The 16,496-nt window shown below is 34.9% G+C and overlaps 1 protein-coding gene across 5 annotated transcripts; it reads right to left on the minus strand.

Annotated features, from left to right (window-relative positions):
* Positions 1–275: 275 nt before the first annotated feature.
* On the minus strand, positions 276–11,436 carry LOC129885990 (glutathione S-transferase zeta class-like). Of its 5 annotated transcripts, none has more exons than XM_055960489.1 (10): positions 11,404–11,436; positions 11,173–11,266; positions 11,040–11,096; positions 10,352–10,437; positions 10,198–10,269; positions 9,504–9,557; positions 9,324–9,399; positions 8,202–8,263; positions 5,293–5,352; positions 276–723 (listed from the first exon to the last, which is right to left on the minus strand). In XM_055960489.1, the coding sequence occupies exons 1-10, from the start codon at positions 11,419–11,421 to the stop codon at positions 625–627; spliced, it is 678 nt and encodes a 225-aa protein (XP_055816464.1). In that variant the 5' UTR covers positions 11,422–11,436; the 3' UTR covers positions 276–624. The 5 variants fall into 5 exon arrangements, with proteins under 5 accessions (XP_055816464.1, XP_055816463.1, XP_055816466.1 ...); XM_055960488.1 differs by having other exon boundaries at positions 11,389–11,436; XM_055960491.1 differs by having other exon boundaries at positions 11,334–11,419.
* Between the last annotated feature and the right edge of the window lie 5,060 nt (positions 11,437–16,496).

Genomic DNA, 16,496 nt, shown 5'->3' on the forward strand with positions numbered 1-16,496 from the left:
CTAACAATCTGTGTAACTGTAGCAAAGGGATGTTAAGGTTAATGCATTTGCGCGACGTAGATTGTACGTTTTTAACTCTTTCACCAGATACAACTCAACATTAGAATTTGCTCATTGTTCATTTCAAAATCATCTCTTCCATGAGGGTGCATGCAACATATCTGTTTCATGTAGAAATCTTTTTCCCTCCAATAATTCCTAACACCGCAACAAGCTACAGAGTTGATGATGAATGATATGTCTACCAAGTACTCGGTTCAACCGAACAAAAAAAATAACAGAAACATCCTCTCTTTTCAACATGGAGACATGAGACAACTTTCTAATATCTTACAAATCACAACATAGAGGAATGTTCATCTTCGGCTCCTTATCATAGGTACAACACCATTTTCACTATCTGTACTTCAGTAGCTCATGACTGTGCCATAACTGAAGTGCTACAAAGCTCTACATTTATTCATCGTAAATTTACTAAAGGCAAATGCCTTCAGAAATAGAATGTGCAGCAAGTCCAGTAGTTATGTCAATGGTTTGAGAAGGGAACTTTAAAGGAGATGGATGGCCTATTTATTGAAATACTAATTAGTATGTGATACACAAGTGGAACCTCAGATTCTTGCCTCAGCCTGTGGCATCAGGCTGCTTTTCTGGCATAGCATCCTGGAAAGCGGGCAGCTCTTGGTAAGCCTCAAATACCCTCAACAGAGTAGGGAATTGATTCTGCACATTGCATTGACAACTTTTTAGGAAGAATATATTTGTTAAAGAGGAGATGTATGCATATAACTTCACCTAAGAAATATGAAATTACCACCATTACAACAACAACAACAACAACAACAACAACGAACCCAGTGTGATCCCACCATGTGGGGTATGGGGAGGGTAGAGTGTACGCAGACCTAACCCCCACCTTAAAAGGTCGGGCGGCTGTTTCCGAAAGACCCTCGGCTTAAGAGAGAAGAAACAAGGGAGGAGAAACAAGGAAAAACAAGACATAGGTCAGTAAAGCCAGGCATATAACAGACAATATAAAGATATGAATAATGAGAGCGATAAAGCGATAAAGTCAGGGTAGGAAAGATCGGGGATAAAGGAGCATTAACTACTATAGATAAAATAGGATACCCAAAGTAGACTGGGCCAACTAATATAAGCAGTAATCCCATGCAAAATCATATGTTAAGACAGATGAGCGCGACTACGACAACTATGGAGAACCGATCGGCCACCTAGCCCACTATCTTAGTCCGAGTCCTCCATAGCCTCCTATCTAAGGTCATGTCCTCGGAGAGCTGCAACTGTGCCATATCATGTCTAATGACCTCTTCCCAATATTTCTTCGGCCTCCCTTTGCCCCTCCTGAAACCGTCCATAGCCAACCTCTCGCACCTCCGCACTGGAGCATCTGTGTCTCTCCTCTTCACATGCCCAAACCATCTCAGTCTCGCTTCCCGCATCTTGTCCTCCACCGATGCCACTCCCACCTTGTCTCGGATATCTTCATTCCTAATTCTATCCATCCTAGTGTGCCCACACATCCACCGCAGCATTCGCATTTCCGCGACTCTCATCTTCTGGACATGAAGTTTCTTGATTGGCCAACACTCCACCCCGTACAATAGGGTCGGTCTAACCACCACTTTGTAGAACTTGCCTTTGAGTTTTGGTGGCACTTTCTTGTCACACAGCACTCCGGAGGCGAGCCTCCATTTCATCCACCCTGCACTGATGCGGTGTGAAACATCGTCGTCGATATCCCCATCTTCCTGTATAATAGACCCAAGGTATTTGAAGCTTCTTTTCTTTTGATTGGCCTGGGTACCAAGCCTCACTTCCCCGTCAGCCTCACGCGGCAGGCCACTGAAACTGCACTCCAAGTATTCTGTCTTGGTCCTACTCAATTTAAATCCTTTAGACTCCAACGTCTGTCTCCAGCCCTCCAGCTTGTCGTTAACTCCGTTGTGAGTCTCGTCAATCAGGACTATGTCATCCGCGAACAACATACACCAAGGCACCTCACCTTGTATTTGTCTAGTCAATTGATCCATCACCAGGGCGAATAGAAACGGGCTAAGAGTCGATCCTTGGTGCAACCCCATCGTAACAGGAAAGTGCTCCGAGTCCCCCCCTACCGTCCTTACCCTGGTCTTAGCTCCATCATACATGTCTTTAATCGCTCTAATGTATGCCACAGGTAAACATTTCGCCTCCAAGCATCTCCATAGGACCTCCCTTGGAACTTTGTCATAGGCCTTTTCTAGGTCAATAAATATCATGTGTAAGTCCCTTTTCCGCTCCCTATACTGCTCTACCAATCTCCTTAAGATATGAATGGCTTCTGTAGTCGAGCGCCCCGGCATAAATCCAAACTGGTTCTCTGAAATAGACACACTACTCCTCACTCTCATTTCTATCACCCTTTCCCACACTTTCATAGTGTGACTTAGCAGCTTGATACCTCTATAGTTGTTGCAGCTTTGAATGTCTCCCTTGTTCTTGTACACGGGAATGATTGTACTCCACCTCCATTCTTCCGGCATCTTCGATGTCCTGAAAATGACATTAAACAGCGCAGTCAGCCACTCCAATCCTACCCTACCTGCATTCTTCCAAAATTCCCCAGGGATCTCGTCAGGTCCGGTCGCTTTTCCCCTGCTTATCCTACGAACAGCTCCCTTAACCTCCTCAACCTTTATTCTCCTACAATACCCAAAGTCGCGACGCCTATCCAAGTGCTCCAAGTCTCCCAACACAAAGTCTATGTCCCCTCCTTCGTTCAAGAGTTCGTGAAAGTATGACTGCCATCTCTGTCTAATGCGGGATTCCTGTACCAGTACTTGACCATTCTCGTCCTTGAAGTACTTCACTTGATCCAAGTCGCGTGACTTCCTCTCTCTCGCCTTGGCAAGCTTAAATAGCTTCTTATCCCCGCCTTTTTCCTCTAGTTCTGCATAAAGGCGTTCAAAGGCTGCCGTTTTGGCCGTCGAAACTGCCATCTTCGCCTCCTTATTCGCTAACTTATACTTTTTCCTGTTCGTTCGCTTCTCTTCATCATCCTTGCTATATACCAACTTTGCATATGCCTGCTTCTTTGCTTCTACCTTTTCCTGGACTTCTCCATTCCACCACCAATCCCCTCGGTGCCCGCCATGGCGGCCTCGTGAGACCCCCAGCACCTCTCTAGCTGTTTCCCTAATGCAGCTGGCCGTCCTATCCCACATATTGCTCGCCTCCCCCCTACTATCCCACGCCCCCATAGCCATCAGCTTCTCCCCCATCTCTAGGGCACTAGACGGAGTCAAACGACCCCACCTAATCCTCGGTCGGTCATCCACGACCCTCTTCTTCTTCTTCCTTCTTATCTCCAAGTTCATGACCAATAGTTTATGTTGGGTCGTAAGGTACTCACTTGGTATGACCTTGCAGTCCTTACAGAGGCTTTTATCCTCTTTTCTAAGGAGCCAGAAGTCTATTTGCGTCGCCGCCCTCGAGCTACGAAAGGTTACCAATTGTTCCTCCTTCTTTGGGAAACTCGAGTTGGCCACCCTTAAACCAAAAGCCTTTGCGAAATCCAAGAGTGAGGCTCCTCCACTATTCCTGCACCCGAAGCCAAATCCTCCATGCACCTCGTCATAGCCCGTCGAAACAGATCCAATGTGCCCATTGAAATCTCCTCCTATGAATAGCTTCTCAGTAGGCGGTATACTGACCACCACTTCGTCCAAGTCCTCCCAAAAGCGCCTTTTTGTCTCCTCGTCCAACCCCACTTGCGGCGCATAGGCACTAATAATGTTCAGGGTGATCCCTTCAACGACTAACTTAATCGTCATCATCCTATCATTTGTCCTCTTAACCTCTACCACCTGATCTCTAAGCTCGCTATCTACTAATATCCCTACTCCATTCTTAAACCTCGACTTGCCCGAGAACCAAAGTTTGAACCCATCCACCTCCTTAGCTTTAGGTCCTACCCATTTAGTCTCTTGGACGCAAGCTATATTAATCTTCCTCTTCTTAAGAATCTTAACTAACTCTATGGACTTTCCCGATAAGGTCCCAATATTCCAAGACCCTACTCTCAATCTAGAAGCTCCCTCCGCCCCCTTAGCCCTCCCAACCCTGGCCCTTGATCCCAACCGAGGACATGACCCTATTCTACCATCGCACACTAAAGCCAGAAAAGCAGAAATACGCTACTGAAAGGTTATTCTCAGATAAACGGACGATCAATAGTATAGCACGAGTTAGCAATTGTTTAAGAACAGTGAGACAGGTACTTAATTTGGCACTGCAATAAATATTTATAGGCTAAAATATCGGAAATGGACTATTTGAGGTACCAACTCCAAGTTAGTAAAACCTGATCACTGTCGAAACACTGTTCACTGCCGGAAAGTACTGTTCACTGCCGGAAAGTACTGTTCACCCGCCGGAGCACTGTTCACTCGCCGGAAAACAGGATACAAATATATGGTCAGCCTCGGAATGCAGAGGCGACCACCCTGGGAGAAAAAACGAAGCCGAAAAATGGCCGGAAACTGCCACACGCGCCGGAGCGTGTAGCGCGTGGCGTCGCAGATCTGGGGCTGCTGGCGGCGCGTGACGGCGCGTGGCTGAGCAGATCTCAGAGGAGCTACCTGGTGTTTGCTCGCCTGAGTGTTCCGCTCCTCGTGGTGTTGTTGGTTTTGGCAGCAGACGCATAAAAATTGAGGAGAGGGAGAGAGAGAGAGAGAGACAAATCTTCGAACACAATATGAAATTACCACCATTGACTCTGGTAAATCAAGTGAAGTGGATATACCATCCAGTTTATTTGATAGGAAAAAATTACTTCTTGAAAGCGACAATTGATTAAAAGAAGAAATACCCCCCCCCCCCCCCCAAAAAAAAAAAAAAAAAGAAGAAAGCATTGGATTGGTAAGACGCAAATTCACAGTAAGGTAAACTGTCAGGGAAAAATCAAAACAATCGATTAATCCTAACAAGACAAATGAAATGATACAGCAATGAATACCCCTTTATCTGATCAAGAAATGTAGTACTGCACTGCCTTGTCTCTACTCCAAGATGAGAAAACATAGGTAACTTTTAGGTACTCATTATGTATGCCATTAAGAAACAATTCACAAGATCAGATACAAATTAACTGAGGTTTGTAAGACATTAATTTCCCTTCTTTAGGTTTACAAAATCTTTATTGTACCATGTTCTTTTTATACCAGAAAGCGAGTAGAAATGAAAATGACTCCCCTGTATACGGTGGGATGTCTATTATAAAGGCATTACCATGTCAACTTCAAAACGCTTGATTGCCGCATGGATCTGAGGTGCCAGAAACAAGTCGGCCTGCAAGTTGCAAAACAAGTTGAGCATCTGAATTGGATTCGATATGGCATAGAAGTGTCCATGGTTTTGGTCTGTTAGGTAATACTGAGTGAACTGAATCGGGATTTTCTGTTCTGCCATTAAAGTCATCACTGTTTCATCATGCAGGTATAATTGTATATTTTTAAAATCAAGTTCTAGAGTGAGCTTAATTATTAAGTGAGAATTGTATGGACTTTACCTTCTTTGACCAAAGTAAGAAGGCATATGAGATCTAACAAATTGTTAGTGATCAAGGTTCCTGATTTATATAGCATTGTACTTGACAAAAATGGTACAATAGCTGATTATCGGGATGGAAGCTCATGAACGCTTCAATTTAGAAGGAATTTTAATGTTTGGGAGATAGAAAGAGTGGAGATTTTACTTAATCTATCTATCTATATTATATTAAAAGCATAAAGATCCTTAAAATGTTGATTGAACTTCCCTTTTAGACAAAATCGTCTTTTTACAATTTTCCTCAAATGATTAGTTTAATTAAAATAAAATTTGATGTGATGAAAAAGGGGGAAAATAACAAGTTTTTTACTATAATTTAAAACCTTACAACATCATCCTATTAATAAGTATTTGTTATTGTACAGAACTACACATTTGTAGTATTTTGTCGCAAAAATGGAAAATTTAATAAAAATAGATAAACATACGGCATTTGGATTCTAACACAAACAACATGGAACTTATTTTTAAATATCGTATATAAATTTTTAACTCATGATCAAAAAAGATTTAGTTTGAGAATAAGTAGGAAATTTATTAGTACTAACTCCTAATATTTAGAAATTATTATTTTTGGTTTAATTTATTTGGAACCAATTTATAAACATATATTGATTACTGTATTATTCTCTACATATTTTGTCAATATACGTAATCTCACTAATTAAAGATTGTCAATGTTATCAAAGGAATTAGAATATTTTTAAAGTACACTTTTTATCTTAAAATTTAACGTTATATTTTTAAAGTATTGAACCTAATAATGTAACATACACACAATAATTTGTTCTTTTTATATACAATTATTATTAATTGATGTGATACACACATGCAAAACATGTAGCATGAGGGTCCGTAGAAATATTGATTGAATTTTTTGTCCTTCATTAAAAGACTCTACAATAGAAAAAATTGTCATTACTATTTTTCTCAAATTATTGTCATTTAATAATTATCCTAATATTTAACACTTTAAAATTAGCATAATATTTGAAACTTTAAAATTAATTAAAGGTATAACTATTAAATCTTGACTTATTTGAAATAGGTAAGAACTCTTACTATGTAATATTTTAAAATTGACTAAAATTTTACTAAATGCTTCATTATTTGAATTGTATTAAAAGTCCTAACATTTAAGAATTTAAAATTAATATTTAAAGACATTTTATCTTTGTACTTACACAAAGGGAAAAAAAGATATTGTTGTTTACTAATAATAATGATTTACTAAATCCTTCATTATTTAAATTGTATTAAAAGTCCTAACATTTAAAATTTTAAAATTAATATTTAAAGACATTTTATCTTTGCACTTACAAAGGAAAAAAAGATATTATTGTTTACTATAATAATGAGACGGAATTTGATTTTATTATTAACGTTGACTTGGTACAGACGGAAAAAAGGGGGGGGAGGGGGGGAGGGGAACAAATTCCTCTAAATTGCAACAGTTGATTATTTAAAAAATATTATGATTGAATAATTAAAAAAAAACATATTTCGGTAAACTAATCGTCTGGGTTTAGTTTATTTGGAATTAAATCTTATTTAAGTTATGGTGAACAAAATAAATAAATTACTTAATTAATTAAAAATATTAAAGAAAGATGTTCATTTTTTAAAAAATAACTTTTTTTAATTTTTCTATATGAAATTCTTACAATTTAGATAGATATATCATTTATTTTAACATTAATTACTAAAAAAAAAAAGGGTAGTCCCGCTATGCGCAGGATCCGGGGAAGGGCCCGACCACAAGGGTCTATTGTACGCAGCCTTACCTTGCATTTCTGCCAGAGGCTGTTTCCAAGGCTTGAACCCGTGACCTCCTGGTCACATGGCAGCAACTTTATCAGTTACTCCAAGTCCCCTTCTTTAACATTAATTACTATTTTTTTAATAATTTTATTCTTATATACTCCCTTTGTTGTCTTCCTTACTAAAAATAGATGGTCTTTAATATTTGTCATTTCACAAAATCAATGCATAAATGACATTATTTTTCCTATTTTACCCTTGTGAGTTATTAGCCTTGAAAATATACATTTGATCAACATAGAAAAATTAAGTAAATAATTCATGTTCATTGATCAAATAAATTAATTCATATTCATTGATTGAAAACTTGACTTCAAAAAAAATATTAAATAAGAATAAAATAGTAAACTTACTTCATTTCTTAATGCACGTGAAAACTAAAATGGTGACTCGCTGCGGGTCAGCACCTCCGAAAGAAACAGAGGACTTCATTTAGTGACCCCGCGATCGCCCTATAAATAGGAACCCGGGGGGGCGGGGGGGAGTAATAACAGTGTTACTAATTGACGTGAGACACAGGTGCAAAGCACGTATTTTACACTAGTATTGCTAATAGCATTTCCCTGAGTGTTACTAATAAAATTTTCCTTTACTTATCAAAGAAAAAAGAAAGATATGACAGTTGAGACCTATGGGGTACAAGACTTGGAAGTGCACAGTGAGTTGCTAAGGTCAACACATGTATGAAACATATCAAGACATCTACTAGCATTGTGTGTTGTCAGTGCATATGTAGGCAGCAATATATGTACTGAAGAGAAACAAACCATGTAAACTTCATCTCCTGTTGCATATTTTCCAGCATAATCTTTAAGTAGCTTTTCAAGAGCTGCAAAAGCAAATCTCTGTCAAGAAAACCTCTAGATCAACTGAGATAAATCCTTCTAACAACTCTTACTGTTACTACTAAAATCAGTTTATTCTGGTGAAGTGCAATCAACTGCAGTACATCAAACACTCAATCCTTGCACGTTGTGGCCACAGGAACCTTCTTTTGGGAAGTGTGTCTTCAGGAACTTTAATTACAAATGCCAAGGACCTAAGCATCTAAAACACATGCTACAGAGCTACAAGGAAACAACTTTTTGGATATTAATTTGGTTTATTTCCTAAAGACATCAGCTTGATCCAAAATTCAATAAGAGCAAAAGCACGTGGCTGTTACAAAGACAAGTTGGTCTTAAAACAAGATTCAGAGAACAAAAAAAACAAGCAAGCAGGACCAGTAGAGAACGAAAAAAAAAAGGAAGCAGGACCAGTGAAAGAAAAGGAGATGCAATTTCAGCAACCAGAAGCAAAAGTTATCATTTTGCAAGAACAAACCAACCAATCAATAGCTAATGCAGATTTGGCCGGGATATTGATAATGGCAAATAGTTGCCCCTGCTTGATAGGCTGGGTTACTACTAACAGAAGAAAATCTCTGTTATAAGCATCTGAATAGAAGTTTCATCACATACCCAGTGCCTAAGAGTGAAACAGTAATTTAGCTTGAAGTTACTCCAACAACTTTTACTGAGTCTAGGATTAACTTATACCAGCGAGTTCTAAGTTAGGTACTCAACAACTGCAAAACTACGTAGCAAGAAAATGACCATTCTAGTGTCTTCATCCAAGAATCTTAGGCTCTTCTTAAGGCACATTTGTAAAATTCTGAGTGTCTTCATCCAAGAATCTTAGGCTCTTCTTAAGGCACATTTGTAAAATTCCGAAAATTAAAAGTAAGCCATTCAATTTCTGCAAGGTGAGGCACGCAGAGATATTGTCCAAATCTAGTCCTATGAGCTGTATATGGGACCAAAATACTTATCAAAAACAAATTTATGGGACAGGAAGTAAGTTAGCATTGATTCATGCTATGTCTACAAAGGCACTAAGAGCAATGTTACCTTCAAAGCCTTTTCTTATATGACTTTGACCCCAAGGAGTTGCCTCATTAGGGCCAACTTTTTCGTGGATGTACTTCTGTGAATAGGAAGGCCAAAAAAAGAAAAGTAAATCTTATGAATCTTTAAACACATGAAAATGACCTCATATGACCAGTGAACAGAAAAATAATTTTAACTCACAAGTACAGCAAGATTCTGTAGAGGCTGAATGTTTGCCGAAACAATGTTTGCAGCCTGCAGAAATGGAAAACAAGGGAGATTAGCCACATGGTATTGTCATCTGTTTAAGTGGATTATCCTACTTTGCTCATGGACTCAACAAAAGATGGACTTAGAAATACCAAAAAGTTAAGGTCACAGATATCTGAGACGAGGAAACCATGTAATTTTAGTCACTTAAGGCACATCTAATTGCTGAAACAATGAAATACTAAGCCGTGAGAAGATAATACTTAAAAAAGCACACGGTTCTTTGAATTCCTCAACAGGAAATAGATTGAAAACAAGTAGAATTGAATGATGTGCTAAATAATTCAACATTATACGATTGTTTTTTATAAGTACTGATCAGGTATGTCAAGTTCTTTTTATTTTCAAATAAGTAACATTTGGTTTAAAAGCAATTGGTTCATTCCCAATATGGAGGGAAGTGTTTGAGCAGAGCTTCCAGGTAATAACCAAGTCATTTTCATTCCACAGCATGAAATCGCTAAAATTCAGAATTTCGGACCAGCTACATATGCACAGTGATATCAAATAATCAGACCCCAGAGCACGGTACTAAAAACTTCAGTTCCTATTTTTTTTAATCAATAATAAAGAACTTTAGCTCATTTATGGCCATAAAATAACATCGCCCACTTTTCCTTTGTACCTGATAGTTGATTGCTCTTTTCTGAAGATCCTGGGGCAACAATGCTCGCTGGGGATACTTCTCTTCCAGATACTGCCCAAGAAATCTTCTCATCACCAACATAGCAATGATAAAAAATTACATACTCAAATGGCACAGCACAAGAAAAACGCACCATTATGATAGCAAAAGAGTCGGCAATTATTGCATCTCCATCCACCAACGTGGGCACATATCCAAGGGGATTCAACTTCAAGTATTCTATTCCACACATTACAAAGGCCAAAAAGAAGAAAAAAAGTTCAAAAGAATTCTACAATGATTTGTTAACACCACGAAAACCCAATTTCTCATCTTTAATCCTAATTAATAACAACCAGCAGCTCCATGTAACATTCTAACTAACAAATACCACACATTCTCTATTGATCAATAAGGGTGTGTTTGGTTTGGTTTTTCCATTTTTCCCATTTTTGGTTGGTCAAAATTTTTGAAAAATATTTTCACTAGGAAAACAAATTCCGTAAAAATGAAGAGAATGACTTACCTAGTGGGATCACGAAACAGAAGCTCCACAAGTATCATTCCATATTGATTGGTTCTTTCCCACCCTCCAATACATCCCAGTGTTTGTGTAGATTATATACACATATAGTTGATATAACATTTTCTACTTACATACCAAACACAAGAAAATAAGTTTAAAAACTACTTATTTTCCAAGAAAACACTTTCCATCGTACCAAACACAACACAAGTATAAACATTCACTAACTGATTTTTATCACCAGCAGCTCCCAATAATTTCCTAAAACCAACAATCTTTCAACCGTTCAAAAACTAAAAAGTTACAGACTAACTACCAGGGTCCCTTTCTTCTCCTTTAAGCAAGTTAACAGCTTTATACTCGTATTCCAATCCTAACAAGGAAAAACAAAAAGGGTTAACAAAGAACACTCCTATTTTTCGAAAGAGAAAGTAATCGGAAAAAATAACCTTTCAAATTGAGAGCTATTCGGACACGAAATGCACATGAACTCGTCCAATATGAGTAGAGCTGCAACTTCTTTGATTTCTCCCCACTCCCTGCCTGAAAATTCATGATATAAACAATTAAAAACCCTATTCAATTAATGTAGTACGAGATTTGCACTCACCATATCAATGCAAATAAATGGTACTTTCAGAAATGATCAACAAGGACTAACATACTGATAAAGTTGGTACCAAAATTGAAATTTTCATCTTCGTCGGCGGGCCCACTCCGACTAACATTTTATTTTTTTGTTCCTTTTTCTTTATGGCTCTCTCTTATTTTTCTTTTTATTTCTGTCTTTTTAAAAAGAAAAATATTTTTGACACTTGTAATTTGATTGACCAAAAGATGAAAAAAAAACACGTAATTTGATTCGATTTGAGCAGTTAATTAAAAGAATTAACAATATTTGATTAATATGGTATTAATCAAGAAAAAAATGAATTGAATAAAATCAAACCACTGTATATGTAATTATGTATATCCAAAATATTACATATTTGAGTTAATGGTCAACAATATACTCACATTTTTGTGATTTTCATTTCCCAACTGTTTATTGCTCTATTTATCCACCTTAATTGCCACTTCATTTGTATTAAAATGAGTTCGATGTTACATGTTATCGAATTCCAACAAAATATTTAGCGTATTTCAATGAACGTAATAAAACAAAGTAACCCTTTAGTCATTGTTTTAACCAAAAAATGGCCTAACTATTGTTTTATTACTAGATGATAAGGCCATGTACCCTTTTGTTTTTTCCATGGTTTTCCTATGTTCTCTCTCTTTCTCTGATGTTTCTCCATTATCGAGCTTTTGATTGTGTCAATCAAATTGATTTTGAGTTGTTTAGAAGAATATTTAAGTTGATGTTTATTGAAATTCGTTATTAAAGAGATTCGAAATTCAAATTTTAAAATTCGATCTATCGCAATTGTAAATCGTTTCAAATTAATAATATATCCAAAAAAAATTGAGATATCAATAGGAGCTTATATTTAAAATTTGAATTGCTTAGAAGAAGATTTGAGCTTATGTCAATTGAAATCTGTCATAGAGTTTCGAAGTTTAAATTTTAAAATTCGACCCATCGCTAACGTGAATCATTTCGAGTGAATAATATATCAAAAAAATTGAGACATCGATAGGAGTTCATATCTTAAATTTGAGTTGTTTAGAGGAATATTTGAGTCGATGTCTATTGAAATCCGACAATGAAAAGCTTTTGAAGCTCACATTTTAAAATTTGACATGTCGCAAACGTAATTTGTTCTGAGTGAATAATAAATCAAAAGACTTGAAACATCAAGAGGTGCTTACATCTCAAATTTGAGACTGCTTCAAGGAGATTTGAATTGGTCAAAATTTAAAAAAGATATCTCGTTGAGAAAGATGAATTGCTACAATGTATAAATTTTACATAACACTGTACATAAATATATATACATCTCATATACATGGTTATACATCATATATACATGTTAATACATTATTTATATAAGGAAAAAGGCTCAAATATGCCATCGAACTTTGAGAAAAGACTCATCTATGTCATCCGTTAAAAATTTGGCTCATTTATGCCATTTTCGTTTGAGAAAAGGCTCATCCATGCCATTATTTGTTAACTGAAATGACATAGATGAGCCAAACTTTTAACGTATGACATAGATGAGCCTTTTCTCAAAGTTTGATGGCATATTTGAACCTTTTTCATTTTAAATAATAATTTATTTAATGACGTAGCCGAATCATAATTGACCACATGTACAAAATAGTTTTGCAAAATAGAAAATATTTTTAGTTTATAAATAATGTCATGGATGAGCCTTTTCTCAAACGGAAATGGTATAAATGAGCCAAATTTTTAAGGAATGACCTAGATAAGCCTTTTTTCAAAGTTCGATGGCATATTTGATCATTTTCCCTTTATATAATATATATACATTACATATAAATGTGATTCCTGGATATTCCAACTTATATCATCCAACTAATACTCCTCTGTTCACTTTTACTTGTTTACTGTTTCAAAAATAGATTTTCACTTCTTACTTGTTATATTTAACATATAAAAAAAAGACAAATTTTTCCATGTTTTAAAACCCTTAATATTAATTATTCAATCTCCAAAATATTTTTTCAAGAGTTAATACTAAACAACAGTTGATATGAAAAATTATGATAAATTTCTTCCTTTTTAGATGGTAAAATTCTCATCTAAAAAGTGTAAAGAGCGCCATTACCATTTAAAAATAAATACATTTTTTAGAGGAAGAAAGTGTAAAGCGCATCTTTACCGCTTAAAAAAGTGATTCGGGGAATTCTATACAAGTAGATGGGGGAAATTCTTGTAAACTTTGGATGATTTTCAAGTTACTAGTGACAAACTTATATTTATTTATTTAAAATTAATACTAACGTAACACATGAGGATTTCTTCATTTGTTTCGAGGTTTTGTGTTTTTCCCCCCTTTGTTCCTAGTAGATATAATCAATTTAAAAGGTTTAATTGTCCCTAGACTACTGTCGGTATCCCTTTTAACATGATATCAGTGCATTCAAACTCACAAATTTCCCAAGTATTGTTCTTGATGTTTATGAAAATACTATGTTTTAGTTAATTAGGGCTGCATTTTAGTTTGTTAATTATCTTATGTTTCTAAAAGCAGTCTCATTAAGTAAAAGCTGCTAGGATGAACTTAAAGGAATATATCCCCTTATAATTAGAAATATCAATGGTTGATATATACTGTTAAACTAACAGTCAAGAAGAAAACAATTGTAGGATGAACATGTTGTCCATCTGTACTAGAAAATTACTTAGATTTTTTTTTTTATAGAATAAAGGCTTTTGCACAAATAATTAATAACAAAGTTTCTAACAAATTTCTAAAATCGGAAATTAAAACTAGAAATGAAAACATAATCTGTAAGAAAAAACAAAAATAATATCGAAAAGAAGAAAATAGAGCCCACGGAATGCACATTGTGTCATTAATAAAATTATTCCCTCAAGTACTCGAGGTTATAGAATATATTCTATCAGAATAGAATACCCGGAATTAATGAAATATATCCTCCTAAGATAGAACGATCTTATTTGACGGTGTATCAGTACCTAAAATTACGGTGTCAGCAAACCACTAAACAACAATAAAGTACACTAGAATTTGTTTGTGTAGAATATGAAGAAGTTGAAAAAATTTATTGTTGAAAAATGAGAGAAAAATTATATATTTATAAACAACAAAGGGTAGTGTGAATAGGTGTTTACTGTGTCTTATCAGAAAGGCCACGACCTTATCACAATTTTTTATAAGAATCACAACTCTTTATTTTTCATTCACACTTTTTAAAACACAAACGGACAAACATCTATTACGGACTTCAAAGCCCACTACTCTTTACGGACTTCAAAAGCAAACTTGACATAAATAGCCCACGATAAACTTGATGAATAAATCATAATTGCCGTTTAGTATGTAACAATAATAATTTCATCCAAAGTTAAGTCATTTTGAAGTGCTTACATCATCTCCTACATTTTAAATTGTTTAGTGAAAATTACTTTGGAGCAGCCTATTACACGGTAAACTTGATGAATAAATCATAATTGCCGTTTTCTAATTTTACAATTAAAACCCTCTTTTGAATTATTCAAGAGTACGTAGCAAAATTAATCTTATTTGCTCTGTATACCCAAATTCAAAAATTTAGTCAAAGTAGTTGGCAATTGAAGTCATGATCCATGTGTAAAAGATCATATTTGCCCCATTATCTCAACAACAAAAAAATACTTTATATTTATTCCTTATTATACTTTTATTGATATATTTGCCTTTGTCATTTAATTATGAACACATATTTGTTAAGTTTCATGTCCCCATTTTTATTATCTTATGCAAGCGACTCAATAGGTATATTTTTAATCTCACTTAAAATTTTGCTCTTTAATCAAATATTCTTTCCGACCCAATAAACTCAACTCCCATAATTTCCCCCCCTCGTCACTTTAACCGTCAGGAAACATAGGATAATAAAATTGAGGACGTGAAATTTAACAATTCAAGGGCAATATGTGCTCAAGTTGGATGGCAAGGATAAATATATCAAAAAAGTATGACATAGTAAAAAAGCAAATATGATCCTTTTCCGCAATACATATTATGTTATTATAATTAATTGATAAATAGGTATATCAAAAATATATCTTACATTTGTTAATTTGATGTAAAAGTCAAGTATTTAGAGTTTTTTACCCTTTCTTGGAACTTTTTAGTTAGAACTTCTTAGGTAAATACTTATGTATTGGGTGTTTTTCACTAAATTGATGTACTTATTGTGTTAAACACTTTAATGAGTGAACATATATTTTTTTAGGAAAAATTACATGAATAGACAACTTATTTTATCATATTTTCTAAATTTTTTTACTATTTAAAAAATTATAAAAATTTATACTCTATCCTATTCTCTGATACATCATTGTACGTTATGTATCAGTTGGATACATTACTTTACGTGATGTATGTGAAAATCGGATACATCACTTACGTGATATATTAGAAAGTCGGATATATCACTTTACGTGATATATTAAGACGTACGTGATGTATCCGAAAGTGACCAAATAGTAAAGATTTCAGATAATTTTTTAAAAAATATAGATAAAATATAGTTGAAAAAAATCACTGTGAAATTTATATAAAATTTATCATCTTTTTACTCCTCTTTAATTAGGAACTCTTTCCTTCTTTTGGTGACTTGATGGTTAATGAGGGTTAAGTAATGTTATTGTATATTCTCAGTTCGTGGATAGGTTCTTACCCTACCAATTACTAAAAATTACGAAGAAAAACATTTTTTAATAAATAATTATTGATTTTAATGATATTTTTTATTTTTTATTATTTATAGCAATACATAGCAATATTATGATATATATGTCATGTATTAAAAGTGAGTTATGCATGCAATATAAATGCATTATGAGTGCTTTAAAATATATATACTTGTTTGATAAGAAATTGACACAATGTATTATAAGTATATTAAAGCGTGTGATAAATATATTATCCATGAATAAAACTTGTATTATATGAGTTTTATAAATTATTCAGGCTAATATGTATTAAAATTGTATTAAAACTGTATTATAAGTGTCCAGTGAAAAAAAATAGTATTGATATAAATGATAAATATTTTCTTAATATAGTAAATATATGTAAGTTTCCTTTTTTTCTCATTTTCGGTTGGCTGAGTATGAGTCCGTTTGGATTGA

The sequence above is a fragment of the Solanum dulcamara genome, chromosome 4 (assembly GCF_947179165.1).
Source record: "Solanum dulcamara chromosome 4, daSolDulc1.2, whole genome shotgun sequence".
In the NCBI taxonomy this organism is placed as follows: Eukaryota; Viridiplantae; Streptophyta; class Magnoliopsida; order Solanales; family Solanaceae; genus Solanum; species Solanum dulcamara.

Coding starts and splice junctions, on each gene's coding strand:
- LOC129885990 (XM_055960488.1), bottom strand. CDS start 11,421: ATGAAAATTTCAATTTTGGTACCAACTTTATCA. Junction 10,270..10,351: donor ACTCTTTTGCTATCATAATG/GTGCGTTTTTCT, acceptor TTTCTTGGGCAG/TATCTGGAAGAGAAGTATCC. Junction 9,558..10,197: donor AAAGAGCAATCAACTATCAG/GTACAAAGGAAA, acceptor CCATTTCTGCAG/GCTGCAAACATTGTTTCGGC.